Source organism: Pelobates fuscus, chromosome 10, assembly GCF_036172605.1.
Source record: "Pelobates fuscus isolate aPelFus1 chromosome 10, aPelFus1.pri, whole genome shotgun sequence".
NCBI lineage: Eukaryota > Metazoa > Chordata > Amphibia > Anura > Pelobatidae > Pelobates > Pelobates fuscus.
Window position 1 is genome coordinate 10,554,203 of NC_086326.1, and position 21,932 is coordinate 10,576,134.

A 21,932-nucleotide genomic window follows, 5' to 3' on the forward strand; every position below is an offset into this window, starting at 1 on the left:
AGCAGATATCTGAAGTTTCACAGGGACACCGGATAGGCCAGAGCCCTAGCAGCCTTGAGTGCCATGCATGGCACACGTGCCATAGGTTGCCTACCCCTGATATAGAGACACTTACTCTGTGTGGGGATCTCTGTATTGCAGCTCTGTGTAAGCCATCATAGTGAGCCTGGTTGTGTGTGATAGTTATGGTCTCTCCTTATTGTGCCCAGCTCTGTATTGTATAGAAGTCTCTGTATATGAATCTTTGTATTGCATCTATTTTTCCCAACTCTGTTTATTGTGTGAGTATCTCTTTACGGCATAGGGAGGAATCTGGCACCTTGCCGCGTACCTCCGATTGGAACCACCTGGAAACATAGCTCCACAGCCAAATTTGCAATTGTAAAGGAAAATAATTAATACAAGAATAAATAAAGTTGAATTTAGTAAGTTTTCAGTCTACATTGCAAAACAGCAGATTACCCACAAGATCTGCAGCATACATTGACAAAAGGTACGTAAAGTCTGATTTTTATTAAAATATAAATACATAATCGCTGAAGTTCTTCATAGAACAGATGTAAAATGTACAATCCAGTTAAGAATATCTTAAATCATCATATCGGAACAGCAGAAAGGCACAAGAGGTAAATGACTTATAATAACAGGGACAGCGTGGTAGCTATGGGAGGAAGATGGAGACACATTAGGCAGCAGGTCTGTTGAAATGTCTACCATAATCACTTTGTGCCAGATGGCTGCAGTTTGGCCCGTGCCGTCTGAAGCCTCTGTTCTTCTTGCAGATTCCGGAGACATGCATTGCGGCTGATGGGCTGGACGTGGGAACGAGGAAACCATCCAGACTGCATGTCTGAGAGACGTACGCCGTGAAGCCATCCTGGGGCACAAGACAGACACAATGTATATTAAAGAATTAACAAATAATTTCACAATCCAGGTCAGACAAGGCACAGCCAGGGCACACAATGCAGATGTAGGGGATTTAATTTCTCCCCTTTTCTGTATCCCAGTTGCAATGGGTGGGGCTTATGGCAATAACCGGATTCCTCCATTTTATTTTTCAAACACCTTTGTTAAAGTGGCACTGTCATGGCCAAATCCATTTTTTTTTTTTTAACCCCTCTCCTGACTCCACTACATCTAACTGATCCCCTAGTCACCACAAATGCCCCTAAGCCAATTTTACCTTTATTTTCTGCCTGGACCTAGGTCCTGGGCGCCACCATCTTTGTGTGAGTAGATTAAGTCCCTGTGGGACAGGTCATCTTTCCACACTAGATAGCGCTGTGAATTTCCCGTGCATGCCCAGTTAAACACTTGGGCATTCGAACAGGTGGGGGCTTTTTTGAAAGTAGCCAATCAGAGGGTTATGAGTCAAATTACACAGCATGGGAAAATTCCAAAGAACTTTGTAAAATGACTAGGCACTCTGATTGGTTGGATTCCAAGCCAAACTTCCAAGCTCAGTCTGCGCCATGTCCTCGCTGGGTTGGGATTTTTTTTGCGCTTTTTTTTTTTATATAAGTTTGACGGGTATTGTGGTGTTTTATTTGGCCTTTTTTTGGGCTGAAAAAAAAAAAGTTTTTTAGAAAAAAAAGACGACATCAAATAAGTATGTTATTTATTTACAGGGATTTAGATTTATGGTCTCCCCCTAAACTATTTTTAGGGTGAGGGGGGTAGGTAGTACTTTAACTTATTTTGGGGTGGGGGGAGGTGACTAGGGGTTTGGGGTCTTTTGGTAGATAGCGCCCTGATGCCGTGCATATGAAATTTCAAACCAAACAAAAGTCCTGAATTTCATCCCAACACAAATGGACGAACTGCTCTCATTCTGTTAGGGCAAAATTCGGTAGTTTTGCCAGCGTTCAGGAATACGGAAAGGAGACATCGTGAGAACACTGAGGAAAGGTGAGAATTGTGGGAAAATTTCTTTGACCACAGGAAACGAATCATACTTTGCTCCGCCACTGGTCATAGATGGTCATAGATAGAAGGCGTAGGAAACCTCCATAAGACAAAGTAATCTTTGTCTTATGTTTAAAGAAAACTAGAGCAGACAGGAAGAAATGAAGAACAGATCCTGAGAGAGGAAGCGATTGGGGAAAGGTAAGTTCGGCGTGACAGTGCCGCTTTCAATATTATGTTACTTATCTCTATATTTAAACTATTGTGAACTAAAAGTTCCATTTTAATGAATGAACAGACCTGGGAGGGCAGGGGTGGGGGAATGGAAGAGACATGTATTTTACCCATTTACAGGATTCTACATCTACAGTTTCCGAGTGAAAACTTAAATAACCGCAGTCACTTATTCCAGTAAAAAAAAAACACTGAAAACAGAACTGAGACGGTTTGAGGCAATCTGGTTTTATTACAATTTGGGGGAGGAGGGAAATTAACATTTCATTTTAAGGGCCTGCAGAACATTCACTCTTGTGCTACTTTTTCTATTAATTTCGGTAAAAATCAGAGACTTACCGTCCTCGCATTCCTGCGTCACCAAAATAACTTCAGCTTTCTCCAGTGAAAGCTCATCATTTTCTCGTGCTTTGTAGGACTTTAAACACTGCATCTGGGAAAGGCCTAGAACACAAAAATATTACTATTCTACCCGGTAATAGAGGGTGGGAGATTATTCCACCGAACTACTGCTCTAAAATATACGGAATGACAAATGTTATCGTGGAACATAAGAGGAAGGAGAATACCTCTATGTATACTCACTATAGGAGGAGGGAGAGAATATTCCTGTGTATCCTCACTATAGGAGGAGGAGGAGGGAGAGAATATTCCTGTGTATCCTCACTATAGGAGGAGGAGGAGGGAGAGAATATTCCTGTGTATCCTCACTATAGGAGGAGGAGGGAGAGAATATTCCTGTGTATCCTCACTATAGGAGGAGGAGGGAGAGAATATTCCTGTGTATCCTCACTATAGGAGGAGGAGGGAGAGAATATTCCTGTGTATCCTCACTATAGGAGGAGGAGGGAGAGAATATTCCCGTGTATCCTCACTATAGGAGGAGGAGGGAGAGAATATTCCTGTGTATCCTCACTATAGGAGGAGGAGGGAGAGAATATTCCCGTGTATCCTCACTATAGGAGGAGGAGGGAGAGAATATTCCTGTGTATCCTCACTATAGGAGGAGGAGGGAGAGAATATTCCTGTGTATCCTCACTATAGGAGGAGGAGGGAGAGAATATTCCTGTGTATCCTCACTATAGGAGGAGGAGGGAGAGAATATTCCTGTGTATCCTCACTATAGGAGGAGGAGGGAGAGAATATTCCTGTGTATCCTCACTATAGGAGGAGGAGGGAGAGAATATTCCTGTGTATCCTCACTATAGGAAGAGGAGGGAGAGAATATTCCTGTGTATCCTCACTATAGGAGGAGGGAGAGAATATTCCTGTGTATCCTCACTATATGAGGAGGAGGGAGAGAATATTCCTGTGTATCCTCACTATATGAGGAGGAGGGAGAGAATATTCCTGTGTATCCTCACTATAGGAGGAGGGAGAGAATATTCCCTGTGTATCCTCACTATAGGAGGAGAAGGGAGAGAATATTCCCGTGTATCCTCACTATAGGAGGAGGGAGAGAATATTCCCTGTGTATCCTCACTATAGGAGGAGGGAGAGAATATTCCTGTGTATCCTCACTATAGGAGGAGGAGGAGGGAGAGAATATTCCTGTGTATCCTCACTATAGGAGGAGGGAGAGAATATTCCCGTGTATCCTCACTATAGGAGGAGGAGGGAGAGAATATTCCCGTGTATCCTCACTATAGGAGGAGAAGGGAGAGAATATTCCTGTGTATCCTCACTATAGGAGGAGGAGGGAGAGAATATTCCCGTGTATCCTCACTATAGGAGGAGGAGGGAGAGCACATTCCAGTGTATCCTCACTATAGGAGGAGGAGGGAGAGAATATTCCCATGTATCCTCACTATAGGAGGAGGAGGGAGAGAATATTCCTGTGTATCCTCACTATAGGAGGAGGAGGGAGAGAATATTCCTGTGTATCCTCACTATAGGAGGAGGGAGAGAATATTCCTGTGTATCCTCACTATAGGAGGAGGAGGGAGAGAATATTCCCGTGTATCCTCACTATAGGAGGAGGGAGAGAATATTCCCTGTGTATCCTCACTATAGGAGGAGGGAGAGAATATTCCTGTGTATCCTCACTATAGGAGGAGGGAGAGAATATTCCTGTGTATCCTCACTATAGGAGGAGGAGGGAGAGAATATTCCCGTGTATCCTCACTATAGGAGGAGGAGGGAGAGCACATTCCAGTGTATCCTCACTATAGGAGGAGGAGGGAGAAAATATTCCCATGTATCCTCACTATAGGAGGAGGAGGGAGAGAATATTCCTGTGTATCCTCACTATAGGAGGAGGAGGGAGAGAATATTCCTGTGTATCCTCATTATAGGAGGAGGAGGGAGAGAATATTCCTGTGTATCCTCACTATAGGAGGAGGAGGGAGAGAATATTCCTGTGTATCCTCACTATAGGAGGAGGAGGGAGAGAATATTCCCGTGTATCCTCACTATAGGAGGAGGAGGGAGAGAATCATAGGCGTGCGCACGGGGTGTGCCAGGTGTGCCTGGGCACAGCCTAATCCCCGCGGCACGCCTATGGAGTGAGACCGGCAGGGGAGATCTCAGGATCCCCCCCTGTCGGCTCATGCAGAGCCGGTGCTATCCGCGCCGGCTCTGCTCTCAGCCTCCCTCCCCACTGGCCCACATGCAGGGAGGCAGGAGAGGACCCGGGGAGCTCTTGCCAGCAGCTCCGCCGGGTTCCTCTCGCGAGATCTGAGCGTTGCCGCGGCAACGCTCAGATCTCGCTAGACTTCACTCACCACTGGACCACCAGGGAAAGCCGCAAGGAAGGATCCCCCCTCCCTGGCATAAGGTAACAAGGGAGGGGGGATAATAACTGATCTGCCCCCACCTCCACTGGACCACCAGGGAAAGCAGCAAGGAACAAGAATCCCCCCTCCCTACATAAAGTAAGAAGGGAGGGGGGATATTAAGTAATGTACCCCCACCTCCACCCCCACAATCACCCACGCACACACACACACACACAGCACCCGCACACACACACACACACACACACGCACCCGCACACACAGCACCCGCACACACAGCACCCGCACACACAGCACCCGCACACACAGCACCCGCACACACAGCACCCGCACACACAGCACCCGCACACACACACACACAACCACCCGCACACACACACACACACCACCCGCACACACACACACACAGCACCCGCACAAACACACAGCACCCGCACAAACACACAGCACACTAACAGTACCCTCAAACACACAAACAGGACCCTAACAAACACACACAGCACACTACCAGCACCCTCACACACAGTACATTAACAGCACCCTCACAAGCGCGCACACACACAAACAGCACCCTCACACACAGTACATTAACAGCACCCTCACAAGCGCGCACACACACAAACAGCACCCTCACACACAGTACATTAACTGCACCCTCACAAGCGCGCACACACACAAACAGCACCCTCACACACAGTACATTAACTGCACCCTCACAAGCGCACACACACACACACACACACAAACACCCTCACCCACATAGCACACACACATCACACACAGCAGTGTATGTGTATATATATACATATATATATATATATATACACATACATACACACACACACACACACACACACACACATATATATATAGATATACACATATACACACACATATATATACACACACACACACACACACATATATACATACGCAGCGTGTTCTTGTGCTTTAGGGTGCACACCCTAATGCAATGGGCTGCGCATGCCTATGGAGAGAATATTCCTGTGTATCCTCACTATAGGAGGAGGGAGAGAATATTCCTGTGTATCCTCACTATAGGAGGAGGGAGAGAATATTCCCTGTGTATCCTCACTATAGGAGGAGGAGGGAGAGAATATTCCTGTGTATCCTCACTATAGGAGGAGGAGGGAGAGAATATTCCCTGTGTATCCTCACTATAGGAGGAGGGAGAGAATATTCCTATGTGCACATAACAGTAGAAGGAGAGAACAGTCCTCTGACCTCACAGCTTTTGGAGGGAACGTTTCCTAATGAATTCAACTAGTTTTCTGGAAGGGAGCAATAACAGTTTTTGTGCCTCGATCCCACTCACCATGATACTTTAGAACGTCTGTCTCCTCCTTTGGGGGTGAGAGAGCCATGACCCACCTCAGTTTCTGGCTCCTGAGAGAGAACATATGTCAGTCATTGTTAAAACACATGGTAACATGTAAGACAGGTATATTTGTTCAATAAGAGTGGTTTCTATATTTTGCCAGGTGCCATGTTGAATTATTTCTATCGGACCTCATTCGATGGGAATAAAACCCCAAGCTCCCATCGCTGCCCATAAAATCTATTTATCCTTAAGCATTGAAGATAGAAAAAATACCAAATTATAAACCACCAGCATGCAGTACAACCGTTTAAAGAGGGCAAAGCTAATGTTTATAGTACTAGCCATTCTCATATTTAGTCTAAGTTGTGAGAATATACCCTAGTATTGTCCTGATACATGGCACAGGGTAAGAACGTCACCTAGTATTGTTCTGATACACAGCACAGGGCGGGAACCTCCACTAGTACTGTACTGATAGTCAGCACGGGACGAGAACGTCACCTAGTATTGTTCTGATACACGGCACAGAGCGAGTTTTGTACCACTAAACAGCACTGGGCGAGAACGTCAGCTAGTATTGTACTGATACACAGCACAGGGCGAGAACGTCCCCTAGTATTGTACTGATACACAGCACGGGGCGAGAACGTCCCCTAGTATTGTACTGATACACAGCACGGGGCGAGAACGTCCCCTAGTATTGTACTGATACACAGCACGGGGCGAGAACATCACCTAGTATTGTATCAATACACAGCACGGGGTGAGAACGTCCCCTAGTATTGTACTGATACACAGCACAGGGTGAGAACATCCCCTAGTATTGTACGGATACACAGCACAGGGCGAGAACGTCCCCTAGTATTGTACGGATACACAGCACGGGGCGAGAACCTCCCCTAGTATTGTACTGATACACAGCACGGGGCGAGAACCTCCCCTAGTATTGTACTGATACACAGCACGGGGCGAGAACATCACCTAGTATTGTACAGATACACAGCACGGGGTGAGAACGTCACCTAGTATTGTACTGCTACACAGCACAGGGCGAGAACGTCCCCTAGTATTGTACCAATACACAACACAGGGTGAGAAGGTCCCCTAGCATTGTACTGATACACAGCACAGGGCGAGAACGTCCCCTAGTATTGTACGGATACACAGCACGGGGTGAGAACGCCCCCAAGTATTGTACCAATACACAGCACAGGGTGAGAAGGTCCCCTAGCATTGTACGGATACACAGCACGGGGCGAGAAGGTCCCCTACTATTGTACGGATACACAGCACAGGGCGAGAACGTCCCCTAATATTGTACTGCTACACAGCACAGGGCGAGAACGTCCCCTAGTATTGTACGGATACACAGCACAGGGTGAGAACGTCACCTAGTATTGTACCAATACACAGCACAGGGTGAGAAGGTCTCCTAGTATTGTATCAAAACACAGCACAGGGTGAGAAGGTCCCCTAGTATTGTACTGATACACAGCAAGGGGCGAGAACGTCACCTAGTATTGTATCAATACACAGCACATGGTGAGAACCTCCCTTAATATTGTACTGATACACAGCACAGGGTGAGAGCAGTTTTTACAGACATACAGGGGTACTTCCAACCAGTAAGATGGTGTCATGACCAGTCTTACCAATCAAACTCTCTGCACATGTATAAGGCTTCCTCATTGTAACGGATCGATGGGCACCCCGACTGGGTACCTCCGTTGAAGGATGCTCCTAGTGCTTCCTGAGGACTCCAAGCACTGCAGCAGACACCACAACCACCGAACCGGAGAAGCATACGAATGCTCTCAAGCATATGAATGATGTAAACAGCTGAACAGGAAAAGCATACAATCAGCTTACACTCCTGGCAATCAGCATACAATCCAATTCCCCCAATAACGAGACGACACTTCGTTTTGAGGTCAAGCAGAACTGACTGTACTGGCACATACAGCCTCTTTTATTCCCAATCCACAAACATAGTACTGCCCACAGGGTTTTACAGAACAACCACTCAATCCGTACAATACACACAGACACTCCCACACAAAATCCTCGCCTCTGCCTGTGATATGATTACTGAACACAATGGGTAATATAATTATCACAGACAGAGAAATACAGTTTTATAAAACATATCACAGGGACCCCAAAACATGCAATAACCACATATCCAAAATTCACCCAGATCCGTTCAGTAGTTTGGAAGATACAGTTTAATGCAGATTCTGCAGAACATATACAGATTATAAAAAAAATAATTACTGTATATGTTGTATAGTTTAAAACTACTGCACGATGTCTTTGTGCACCAAATACCGGCGAGATGGCACCGTGTAGAAAAGTCCAAACAGTGTCTGAGTTAAAATAGCCGCCATCCATTGTTCTCACAATGTGCTTCATCCATTGTTCTCACCATGTGCCTCTGATACATGAAATGGTGGCCACCCAGTAACTCCACAGTATGTCCCCAGATGGTTCTTAAAGGGCCAGCAGCAGCATAATGCAATACAACATGCCCAAATACTGTATTTAAAGGGTCAAATCTCCCAGGGGCCATAGTCAGCAGGCAGGAGGCGGGCAAACAGGCTTCTCCAATGCCCAGTGGCGCGGTTGGTTCCGCCACACTCATAATCTAGTTTGGTTTTCAAGAGATCGGCTTTCAGCTGTCCAATCAGAGCAAGCTGAACTTTGATCAAATAAAAATCAGGTATTTTTTTATTTAATTTTTTTTGCCCAGAAGACTCGTTATGGTGTTTTTAATGTTTTTTAACCTAGTTATAGTGCTTATAAATACAAATATATATATATTTTATTTTTTTTATATCTCAGGCAAAGTTTTCTTAAAGGACCACTCTAGGCACCCAGACCATTTCAGCTTAATGAAGTGGTCTGGGTGCCAGGTCCTTCTAGGGTTAACTAATTTTTTTATAAACATAGCAGTTTCAGAGAAACTGCTATGTTTATCAATTAGTTAAGCCTTCCCCTATTTCCTCTAGTGGCTGTCTCACTGACAGCCGCTAGAGGCGCTTGCGTGATTCTCACTGTGAAAATCACAGTGAGAGCACGCAAGCGTCCATAGGAAAGCATTATGAATGCTTTCCTATGTGACCGGCTGAATGCGCGCGCAGCTCTTGCCGCTCGTGCGCATTCAGCCGACGGGGAGGAACGGAGGCGGAGAGGAGGAGGAGAGCTCCCCGCCCAGCGCTGGAAAAAGGTACGTTTTTACCCCTTTCCCCTTTCCAGAGCCGGGCGGGAGGGGGTCCCTGAGGGTGAGGGCACCCTCAGGGCACTCTAGTGCCAGGAAAACGAGTATGTTTTCCTGGCACTAGAGTGGTCCTTTAAGCTCTTATTTCCTTTCAACTCCAATTTTTAATTGAATGACTTGAAATGGGCAGATTAAGACTTTATTAAAAACTAGGCAGTCTTCCCTTTTACTTTCCCCATCTAGTGGACATTTTGAAGTATTACAAATCTTCATCTGAAGTATTATTATTATTTTTTTTATCTGGAGGATTCTAAGGTAGTGTTTTGTGTTTTTTTTCTCCCACAGACCATTTTTTAGCTTCTTTTGATGGGAGAATGTCAAAGGCAGAAAATATAAATGCCATTCAGAAAACCCCTGAAGGAGGGTATGATGGATAATTTAAATCATTTCACTCATGATCATCCCCAGTCAGTTTTACAGGTAAATTACACCATGCGGGGAGGCTGTGGAAATTTGTGTGTATATAGATAATTTCTTTATGACACTGATTGTAATTAGAGTTTCGCAATAATTAAATTTCCTTACTGGGTTTCTGTACGGAAGATATATTCAGTCTCTTTGCCATCTCCAGAACTCTCTCGTCCCACGGAAGTGGTGTCACGAGTCCCAGCAGCATTTTCTCTTAGGAAGATGCGGAATGAATTCTTCTGAGGTCCGTGTATTTTCATCTCACACCTTTCCACGCGAATATCCGACGACAAGGCATGATCAAACACCACAAAACGGCTATTACTAGAGAGAAGAGAGGCGACAATCACTGTTGACGGAAGGTGTGATACAGTTCCAGACATCTAAAAAGGTCTTAGAAAAATAGTGGAGAACCAGACATGGACCAATGACTAACCTCAAGACAGGGACCTTTTTTCTGAACCCATGGTGGATCTGTGGCAGCCAGTGATAATACAGAGCAAGACTTAAAGAACGCCACTGGTACTTTACACCTTTTTTTTTTTTTTAAAAGGCTAAAATATTTATGAGGGTAAGGATAAAAACAGTGCAATATAAATGGATTGTATTGGCTCACAAACATAGGCAATGAACATTTAGTTTCGTTATATTTACTGTGGCGGAACCAACCTCGCCACGGGCCACTGGAGGAGCCTGGTCACCCGCCTCCTGCCACTGGACTATGGCCCCCATGTTTAACACAGTTCTTTTTCCCTGCAGAAAGGCTGGTTCTTGCCTTTCTGCAGACTGTTAAAGCCATGCTACCCCAGATAGCTATGCCATGGAGCCCAGCCATATACTGAAAGACTGTATGAAAGACTTTGGCTCCATGGCGATTGAACGGTATGTATGTGATCTGAGCGCCATCTGGTAATAATGTGCGCTCAGATCTAAGCTATCTGGGGAGAGGTAAAATGTGTATGTTCTATGTGATAAATGTAACAGTATGTATTTTTATATGTCTTTTATTGTCCTTTGTCTGCCATGTGGCTAATGGAGTTTTGCCTCTGTCCTTGGAGATAATTGGATTATTGGATTACTTCCCAATTATCTCCAGGACAGAGAGGAGGGATTGTGATGCATTGTGGGATTGTAAGCTTGTGGTAAATCAGTTCTGGTTGACCTCAAAACGAAGTGTCGTCTCGTTATTGGGGGAATTGGATTGTATGCTGATTGCCAGGAGTGTAAGCTGATTGTATGCTTTTCCTGTTCAGCTGTTTCCAGTGTTCGTGTGTTTCCTTTTCGGGAGTTGGAGGATTCGTGTAGTTTGCAGTTCGGGAGACTGGTGCTTGTAGCTGCCCGTGCATTGGAAAGGGGAATATCACCTAAACGGTTGTGTGCAAAACGGTCCGTTACATTTACAAAGAATAATAAAAGGGTGTTTTTTTTTTTTATGCAAACATTTTGAATATCAGAGACCAACTGGAAATCACAGAAGAGTTAATGGAGAGTTGGATCATACAAATGGACTAATACAATGATTCAGACTCACTCTCTCAAGCGAGACAGCATGAGACAGTCATTAAAGAGATGCAAGTAGACAGGTCTAGCGGTCATCTTCCATTTGATAGAGAAAGCATGGATTTCCAAAAGAGAGACCTCCCCGTGTTTTACCAGCCGGCGAGACTGGGAGATGAGGGGAAATATCTGAAAAACAGAATGACATCAAAACTAACATTTTTGTTTTAGCAGATAATATTCCACACTGGGTCTATAACTCATATTTCTCAAGGACAAAAGTAAAGGGAGGTGCAAAAAATAGATAATAAACAAGTGTATACTTATATTGGGTGAATCTTTAAAGGAACACTAGTCACCTAAATTACTTTAGCTAAATAAAGCAGTTTTATTGTATAGATCATTCCCCCGCAATTTCACTGCTCAATTCACGGTCATTTAGGAGTTAAATCACTTTGTTTCTGTTTATGCAGCCCTAGCCACACCTCCCCTGGCTATGATTGACAGAGCCTGCATGAAAAAAAAAAAAACTGGTTTCACTTTCAAACAGATGTAATTTACCCTAAATAATTGTATCTCAATCTCTAAATTGAACTTTAATCACATACAGGAGGCTCTTGCAGGGTCTAGCAAGCTATTAACATAGCAGGGGATAAGAAAATCTTAATTAAACAGAACTTGCAATAAAGAAAGCCTAAATAGGGCTCTCTTTACAGGAAGTGTTTATGGAAGGCTGTGCAAGTCACATGCAGGGAGGTGTGACTAGGGTTCATAAACAAAGGGATTTAACTCCTAAATGGCAGAGGATTGAGCAGTGAGGCTGCAGGGGCATGTTCTATACACCAAAACTGCTTCATTAAGCTAAAGTTGGTCAGGTGACTATAGTGTCCCTTTAAATCGACCATCACTGAAGTCAGGAAGGACTCTCTCTTATGGAATATCATTTCCAAATGAGTCACTGTGTACTTGCCCTCTGGATCTGCAAGAAAGGACAGAAGCAGTGAGCAGCTGCCTGCAGGAACACTGAAACACAACATTTGATTACGGTATGTTTCAGTGTTCCTGCAGGCAGCTGCTCACTGCTTCTGTCCTTTCTTGCAGATCCAGAGGGCAAGTACACAGTGACTCATTTGGAAATGATATTCCATAAGAGAGAGTCCTTCCTGACTTCAGTGATGGTCGATTCAAAGATTCACCCAATATAAGTATACACTTGTTTATTATCTATTTTTTGCACCTCCCTTTACTTTTGTCTTTGCCTTTTGAATGTATGTTCATAGTGCTTTTTGGCGATTCTGTAGCACTTGGGAGTAGTTGCCTCTCTTATTAATAGCGCCAATCCATCCATCTATTTTTTCCTGGTTATCCAGGAATTATAGTTTTGCTTGTTTTTGGTTGCTCATATTTCTCAAGGAAGAGAAACTTTTAAGTTCCAGGAGGCTTACAATATTTATTCAAAGGTTTCCAAAAAACCTTTTGTTTGCAATAGATGGGACCACTTGAATCTTTAACTAACCCCTGCACCCACCAACCTTTCCAGCCAGTTGCGCACCTTGCATTCAAACTGAATCTTCTTATTAAGAAGTATCAGATCCTCGGTGTCCTTCATCCTCTGAACACTCTGGTTGCAATCCCGTATAAGCTGAAAAGGTCCATAATAGTGAGACAAGAAGAAAGACAATTTGCAGGTCAGTTCCCTTACAAAGTACAGACCACGTGTACTTTACAGTACTTTTTTCACGTAAGGGAACCCTAAGAAATGACATTGACCCCTAAGAGAAATCTGACCTTTCTATAAATTCCGCCCTCCTTCCCCAGATCAGAATGATCACGTTCCATGATAGGAGTAGAATAAATTATTTAATATCAATAACATCATAATATATGCTGCTAATAAGGTGAGGATTTTTGGAATATATTAACATGTCATGATTCCCTTTTATTCCAGAAGTTTGGTCCTTAAGGGGTTAAAGATGATGTACATAAAACAAAAGAGGCAAAGTCTCTGATTTTTACTGTATGTGCGGCTGTTGTGTGGTATGGCCGTTGCTGCCGCCCAGGAGTGATGGGAGTTTGGGCGCAGGACTTATTTTTGTGTATTTGTTTTCACTTTTGGATCACACAGCTATGTTACAACGCTGCCGCACACCCCATGTGTTCCCTATTAAGGGTTAATAAGTATGTAGGGGTTTATAAAAATACCCCTCTCTGTCTCATTAGAGATCTCTTTGCCAGAAGCTCAAGGAAGCAGGGTGAATAGTCAGTGTAGGACCCGTCTAGGGAGGTCTGCCTTGACATGGCAGGTGGGCATTCCCTCCAATGGCCATTGGAGTATCTAAATAACCTCCATGTATTTAAATATGCATAGGGATTTGGAATAGTGCGCAGGTAACTTTTTTCTTTGTATTTTTACTGTAGGTATTGGGGCTGATGTGTACTATGGCCATTTTTGCCCCGAGGAAGTAGTGGGAGTTTGAGCGCAGGACTTCTTTTTGTGTATTTAAAGTCAAAAAAGTGGCTTAGTCACCAAGAATATGGTTTCCATTGTAAGTTCACTATGTTTAGAAAAATGCAGAACTTCAAATGTATGGAATAACGTTGTAATAAATAGTCTATTGTTGCACTATTTATGTTGTAGGGTGCATGATTTAGAGTTCTCTCAGTTATCACACGACACTCTACAATGATGTTGCTATGTGCTCGCTCGCGGGAGTTGCTTCCCTGCACGAACCCTCAAGACAAGTCCGAACGTTTTATTTTTGCTCCATGATATACACAGTCATTTGTCTTCTCACCTCTTCCAGAGCATTGTGAGCTTCTGTGGCCTGTAACTCCTCGTTAGAGCCAGGGGCAGAACGTTTTAATACATTCTGTGAAAGGAGAGAGGGATTAAGAGAGAACCTTTATTGGGCTACAGGAAACAACCAATCCTATGCAAATACAGAATAGCAAGGACATCAGACAAAACAAGTCACAAATTCTGGTAAAGAAAGGCGGCAGAGAGAATAAGACCAGCAAATCTACAAGAGGAAAGGTGGCTGAGTAGGGTAATGGCAGCAAATCTAGAAAAGGAAAGGCACTGGGCAAAATAATGGCAACAAATCTAGAAAAGGAAAGGCACTGGGCAAAATAATGGCAACAAATCTAGAAAAGGAAAGGCACTGGGCAAAATAATGGCAGCAAATCTAGAAAAGGAAAGGCACTGGGCAAAATAATGGCAGCAAATCTCGAAAAGGAAAGGCACTGGGCAAAATAATGGCAGCAAATCTAGAAAAGGAAAGGCACTGGGCAAAATAATGGCAGCAAATCTCGAAAAGGAAAGACACTGGGTAAAATAATGGCAACAAATCTAGAAAAGGAAAGGCACTGGGCAAAATAATGGCAGCAAATCTAGAAAAGGAAAGGCACTGGGTAACATAATGGCAACAAATCTAGAAAAGGCACTGGGCAAAATAATGGCAACAAATCTAGAAAAGGAAATGCACTGGGCAAAATAATGGCAACAAATCTAGAAAAGGAAAGGCACTGGGTAAAGTAATGGCAACAAATCTCGAAAAGGCACTGGGCAAAATAATGGCAACAAATCTCGAAAAGGAAAGGCACTGGGCAAAATAATGGCAACAAATCTAGAAAAGGAAAGACACTGGGTAAAATAATGGCAGCAAATCTAGAAAAGGAAAGGCACTGGGCAAAATAATGGCAACAAATCTAGAAAAGGAAAGGCACTGGGCAAAATAATGGCAGCAAATCTAGAAAAGGAAAGGCACTGGGCAAAATAATGGCAACAAATCTAGAAAAGGAAAGACACTGGGTAAAATAATGGCAACAAATCTCGAAAAGGAAAGGCACTGGGCAAAATAATGGCAGCAAATCTAGAAAAGGAAAGGCACTGGGTAACATAATGGCAACAAATCTAGAAAAGGAAAGGCACTGGGCAAAATAATGGCAACAAATCTAGAAAAGGAAAGGCACTGGGCAAAATAATGGCAACAAATCTAGAAAAGGAAAGACACTGGGCAAAATAATGGCAACAAATCTAGAAAAGGAAAGACACTGGGCAAAATAATGGCAACAAATCTAGAAAAGGAAAGGCACTGGGCAAAATAATGGCAACAAATCTAGAAAAGGAAAGACACTGGGCAAAATAATGGCAACAAATCTAGAAAAGGAAAGGCACTGGGTAAAATAATGGCAGCAAATCTAGAAAAGGAAAGGCACTGGGCAAAATAATGGCAGCAAATCTAGAAAAGGAAAGGCACTGGGCAAAATAATGGCAACAAATCTAGAAAAGGAAAGACACTGGGCAAAATAATGGCAACAAATCTAGAAAAGGAAAGGCACTGGGTAAAATAATGGCAGCAAATCTAGAAAAGGAAAGACACTGGGCAAAATAATGGCAACAAATCTAGAAAAGGAAAGGCACTGGGCAAAATAATGGCAACAAATCTAGAAAAGGAAAGACACTGGGCAAAATAATGGCAACAAATCTAGAAAAGGAAAGGCACTGGGTAAAATAATGGCAGCAAATCTAGAAAAGGAAAGGCACTGGGTAAAATAATGGCAGCAAATCTAGAAAAGGAAAGGCACTGGGCAAAATAATGGCAACAAATCTAGAAAAGGAAAGGCACTGGGCAAAATAATGGCAACAAATCTAGAAAAGGAAAGACACTGGGTAAAATAATGGCAGCAAATCTAGAAAAGGAAAGGCACTGGGCAAAATAATGGCAGCAAATCTAGAAAAGGAAAGGCACTGGGCAAAATAATGGCAGAAAATCTCGAAAAGGAAAGGCACTGGGCAAAATAATGGCAACAAATCTAGAAAAGGAAAGACACTGGGCAAAATAATGGCAGCAAATCTAGAAAAGGAAAGGCACTGGGTAACATAATGGCAACAAATCTAGAAAAGGAAAGGCACTGGGCAAAATAATGGCAACAAATCTAGAAAAGGAAAGACACTGGGTAAAATAATGGCAGCAAATCTCGAAAAGGAAAGGCACTGGGCAAAATAATGGCAGAAAATCTCGAAAAGGAAAGGCACTGGGCAAAATAATGGCAACAAATCTAGAAAAGGAAAGGCACTGGGCAAAATAATGGCAGCAAATCTAGAAAAGGAAAGGCACTGGGTAACATAATGGCAACAAATCTAGAAAAGGAAATGCACTTGGCAAAATAGTGGCAACAAATCTAGAAAAGGAAAGGCACTGGGCAAAATAATGGCAGCAAATCTAGAAAAGGAAAGACACTGGGCAAAATAATGGCAGCAAATCTAGAAAAGGAAAGACACTGGGTAAAATAATGGCAACAAATCTAGAAAAGGAAAGGCACTGGGCAAAATAATGGCAGCAAATCTAGAAAAGGAAAGGCACTGGGCAAAATAATGGCAGCAAATCTAGAAAAGGAAAGACACTGGGCAAAATAATGGCAACAAATCTAGAAAAGGAAAGGCACTGGGCAAAATAATGGCAACAAATCTAGAAAAGGAAAGACACTGGGTAAAATAATGGCAGCAAATCTAGAAAAGGAAACGCACTGGGCAAAATAATGGCAACAAATCTAGAAAAGGAAAGGCACTGGGCAAAATAATGGCAACAAATCTAGAAAAGGAAATGCACTGGGCAAAATAGTGGCAGCAAATCTAGAAAAGGAAAGACACTGGGTAAAATAATGGCAGCAAATCTAGAAAAGGAAAGGCACTGGGCAAAATAATGGCAGCAAATCTAGAAAAGGAAAGACACTGGGCAAAATAATGGCAGCAAATCTAGAAAAGGAAAGGCACTGGGTAAAATAATGGCAACAAATCTAGAAAAGGAAATGCACTGGGTAAAATAATGGCAACAAATCTAGAAAAGGAAAGGCACTGGGCAAAATAATGGCAACAAATCTAGAAAAGGAAAGGCACTGGGCAAAATAATGGCAACAAATCTAGAAAAGGAAAGACACTGGGTAAAATAATGGCAACAAATCTAGAAAAGGAAAGGCACTGGGCAAAATAATGGCAACAAATCTAGAAAAGGAAAGACACTGGGCAAAATAATGGCAACAAATCTAGAAAAGGAAAGGCACTGGGCAAAATAATGGCAACAAATCTAGAAAAGGAAAGGCACTGGGCAAAATAATGGCAGCAAATCTAGAAAAGGAAAGGCACTGGGCAAAATAGTGGCAGCAAATCTAGAAAAGGAAAGGCACTAGGCAAAATAATGGCAGCAAATCTAGAAAAGGAAAGGCACTGGGCAAAATAATGGCAACAAATCTAGAAAAGGAAAGGCACTGGGTAAAATAATGGCAACAAATCTAGAAAAGGAAAGGCACTAGGCAAAATAATGGCAGCAAATCTAGAAAAAGGAAAGGCACTGGGTAACATAATGGCAACAAATCTATTAAAGGAAAGGCACTGGGCAAAATAATGGCAACAAATCTAGAAAAGGAAAGGCACTGGGTAAAATAATGGCAGCAAATCTAGAAAAGGAAAGACACTGGGTAAAATAATGGCAACAAATCTAGAAAAGGAAAGACACTGGGCAAAATAATGGCAGCAAATCTAGAAAAGGAAAGACACTGGGCAAAATAATGGCAGCAAATCTAGAAAAGGAAAGGCACTGGGCAAAATAATGGCAGCAAATCTAGAAAAGGAAAGACACTGGGCAAAATAATGGCAGCAAATCTAGAAAAGGAAAGACACTGGGCAAAATAATGGCAGCAAATCTAGAAAAGGAAAGGCACTGGGCAAAATAACGGCAACAAATCTAGAAAAGGAAAGGCACTGGGCAAAATAATGGCAGCAAATCTAGAAAAGGAAAGGCACTGGGCAAAATAATGGCAGCAAATCTAGAAAAGGAAAGGCACTGGGCAAAATAATGGCAACAAATCTAGAAAAGGAAAGGCACTGGGCAAAATAATGGCAGCAAATCTAGAAAAGGAAATGCACTAGGCAAAATAATGGCAACAAATCTAGAAAAGGAAAGGCACTGGGCAAAATAATGGCAGCAAATCTAGAAAAGGAAAGGCACTGGGCAAAATAATGGCAACAAATCTAGAAAAGGAAAGGCACTGGGTAACATAATGGCATCAAATCTAGAAAAGGAAAGACACTGGGCAAAATAATGGCAACAAATCTAGAAAAGGAAAGACACTGGGCAAAATAATGGCAGCAAATCTAGAAAAGGAAATGCACTGGGCAAAATAATGGCAGCAAATCTAGAAAAGGAAAGGCACTGGGCAAAATAATGGCAACAAATCTAGAAAAGGAAAGGCACTGGGCAAAATAATGGCAGCAAATCTAGAAAAGGGAAGATACTGGGTAAAATAATGGCAGCAAATCTAGAAAAGGAAACGCACTGGGCAAAATAATGGCAGCAAATCTAGAAAAGGGAAGACACTGGGCAAAATAATGGCAGCAAATCTAGAAAAGGGAAGACACTGAGCAAAATAATGGCAACAAATCTAGAAAAGGAAAGGCACTGGGCAAAATAATGGCAACAAATCTAGAAAAGGAAAGGCACTGGGCAAAATAATGGCAACAAATCTAGAAAAGGCAAGGCACTGGGCAAAATAATGGCACAAATATAGAAAAGGAAAGGCACTGGGTAAAATAATGGCAGCAAATCTAGAAAAGGAAATGCACTGGGCAAAATAATGGCAACAAATCTAGAAAAGGAAAGGCACTGGGTAAAATAATGGCAGCAAATCTAGAAAAGGAAAGGCACTGGGCAAAATAATGGCAACAAATCTAGAAAAGGAAAGACACTGGGTAAAATAATGGCAACAAATCTAGAAAAGGAAAGGCACTGGGTAACATAATGGCAGCAAATCCAGAGGAAAAAACAACACATGGGAGAAAAGAGCAGCAGCAAATCTGGAAAAGGAAAAGCATAGAAAAATAGCAAATCCATGAGACGACCGGACTGAGAGAGAAGAGCAAATCCAGAGGAAGAGTGCTGGAGAAAACAATGGCAGCAAAATCCAGAAGAGGAATGACAGAATTACGGCAGCAAATCGTAGACAGGAAAAGCAGAGAGGATAATAGTGGTAAATCTGGGTGAAAGGCAATGGAGAGAATAACAGAATGTGGGAAGAGGAACCTGCAGCAGGAGTCGAAGTCGCGTTATTCTCTGGAAAGGCAGAATAAGGAAGGATTTCAGGCTCAGTCTCTGGCAAACAGCATGACTCTCCAATCTTGACAAAACCTGCTGGAACCGCGGATTCCTGCTCCTGATATACAAACATTACAATTTAATTTTACATATCGAATTACGATCTACTTTAAATGTCTTAAAAATTCAAGCCCCAATAAAATAGCCATCTCTCAGACTTAAACAGAACCACAGGCTGCACCAAACGAAAACTAGAAAAAAAAAAAAAAAGTCCAAACGGAAAATGGCCACTATATTCAATATCCAATAATATTCAGTAGAACTTCAAATCCGCTTTAATCCCAATGTCATGCAATATACTTAATCCAGAAGTGCATATATCCTTGATAGGCAACAGGTAATAAGGAATAGTGAGTGCGCTTACAATAAATAAAATACAGTGCTTGAAAAAGCCCCGTAGGTGGGGCGAAATGCATTGCATCTGAACAATCCGGAAGTTTTTGCACCTACACCGTGTATCCATGAGGATTGAGCTGCGAGGAGGACACTCTGATTATAGACCTTCTCTCTCTTTCTCGGACTTTCGGTAGCAGGAGACTGGTGTTTTATATTTTTATGCATTGGTAATAAAGAAATTCTTGGTTTACACATATCCGGATTGGCCCACGTTCTTTCTACACTGAGTGGATCCCACGATCACTGGGGGCTGATCCTCCGTGGAGCCTGATAGTTTGGGGTGGTACTTCAACCACTCCACCATTGTGAGTGAGATACAAACATATTGCACTAGGTGTTGTATTATTTGTTCCAGAAGCTCTGCAAGTATATCAGTTCTTTTTTTATTTATATTGATATCCCTTGTCTGCACATATATGCACTTTGGCGCTCCACATATTGTGTAAATTTCTTAAAGCACTATAGCACTTTGGTATTATTGCATTGTAATCAAATGTGTTCTATGCCCTTCAGATTTTTTAGGTGTGATTAACACTGTATTTTATTTATTGTAAGCGCACTCACTATTCCTTATTACCTATTTAGCACTTAGGAGATCTCACCAAGACTCCCAGTGAGTTGCAGCTATTTGTTTCTATTTATATTGTGTATGCTCGCTATACATATATATTTTCCTCCTTTTGCGCCATTTAACTTTCCCTTGATAGGCAACAGTCAACTGTGTGTACATCAGTGCACATGGTACTATGTTTCTCGAAGAGAAAAATAAAAAAAAACAATAGTGTAATACTGTAACAGTGCTCAGGTGTAAAAGTGATATGTATTACACTCACAATAAAGGAGCTAGCCTCATAAATACAAGCAGACAGAAGTATAAATCCCCACCTACGGATATCTTGTGACTGTTTTTGTTCCTTCTATTGCATGTATTCACGATACTGAGGACTACAAATAGCGTTCTCCTTATAACTGAAATGCGAGGATTAGAAGTTCTCCGCCAATAATGAAGTTGTAGTGCCAGGAACAGGAACACCAAAACACTTATGAACAAAAAGCTTAAAGATTATCTAGAAAGTATATGGTCAAGTAACCAGGATGTATAGACCAAAAATACTTTAATAAGTAACAAATAAAACGGTTTCCAATAATCTCCACAATGCGTTTCACCATAAAAATTGGCTTTTTCGTGTGTATAACTAAACTACAACTACACTAGTAGTTGTCGGAGAACTTCTGATCCTCGGTGGGGGTCATACCACCAACGCTGATTAATTTGAGCAGATTCCACTGCTCAATCAAATGTCAGTACGGCCTTTTTATTGTTCCAATCTCATTTTAATTACACGGAGAGCACTATTTGTTTTTGTTCCTTCTATTACATGTATTCACGATACTGAAGACTGCAGAGTCACAAGATATCCGTAGGTGGGGATTTATACTTCTGTCTGCTTGTATATTGAGTTTATGAGGCTAGCTCCTTCATTGTGAGTGTAATGCAGATCACTTTTACACCTGAGCACTGTGTTACAGTATTATACTATTGTTTTTTATTTTTCTCTTCGAGAAACATTCTACCATGTGCACTGTTGTAGGAAGGATATATGCAATTCTGGATTCAGTTTATCGCATGACTTTGGGATTAAAGCAGATTTAACGTTCTACTGAATAATATTGGACATTGAAAATTGTGGACATTTTTGTTTTTTCCATAATTTTAATTTGCCACAACCTGTGGTTCTTTTCCTTTAATTAGGTTTATGCTTGCTATAAACACATTTAGTCACCATTTATTCATGCCTGTATTTATAAAAGGTCTCACCTCTCAAACTTAGCATTTGAACCCAACACAGATCATTTCCAGTGTAATTCTTGATCAGAAAAATCGCTCCACAAACCTGGAGTGCACTCACGCATCCTGATGCCAAGTTGTGCACAATCTTTATTTGGATATTTGTCATCTCCAACTAAAGAGACCTTAAACATGA

At 42.3% G+C, this 21,932-nt stretch overlaps 1 protein-coding gene across 1 annotated transcript in view; it reads right to left on the reverse strand.

The window, feature by feature from the left end:
- Nucleotides 1-407: 407 nt before the first annotated feature.
- Nucleotides 408-21,932, reverse strand: part of LOC134575545 (uncharacterized) — a 41,024-nt gene continuing 19,499 nt past the window's right edge. Inside the window, exons 8-15 of the mRNA XM_063434842.1 lie at nucleotides 19,480-19,609; nucleotides 14,197-14,271; nucleotides 12,954-13,043; nucleotides 11,436-11,590; nucleotides 10,022-10,228; nucleotides 6,214-6,284; nucleotides 2,482-2,586; nucleotides 408-877 (exon numbers count right to left, since the gene is read on the reverse strand). Coding sequence (XP_063290912.1) covers nucleotides 720-877; nucleotides 2,482-2,586; nucleotides 6,214-6,284; nucleotides 10,022-10,228; nucleotides 11,436-11,590; nucleotides 12,954-13,043; nucleotides 14,197-14,271; nucleotides 19,480-19,609 — 991 coding nt within the window. The 3' untranslated portion in view covers nucleotides 408-719. The remainder of the gene's footprint in view (nucleotides 878-2,481; nucleotides 2,587-6,213; nucleotides 6,285-10,021; nucleotides 10,229-11,435; nucleotides 11,591-12,953; nucleotides 13,044-14,196; nucleotides 14,272-19,479; nucleotides 19,610-21,932) is intronic.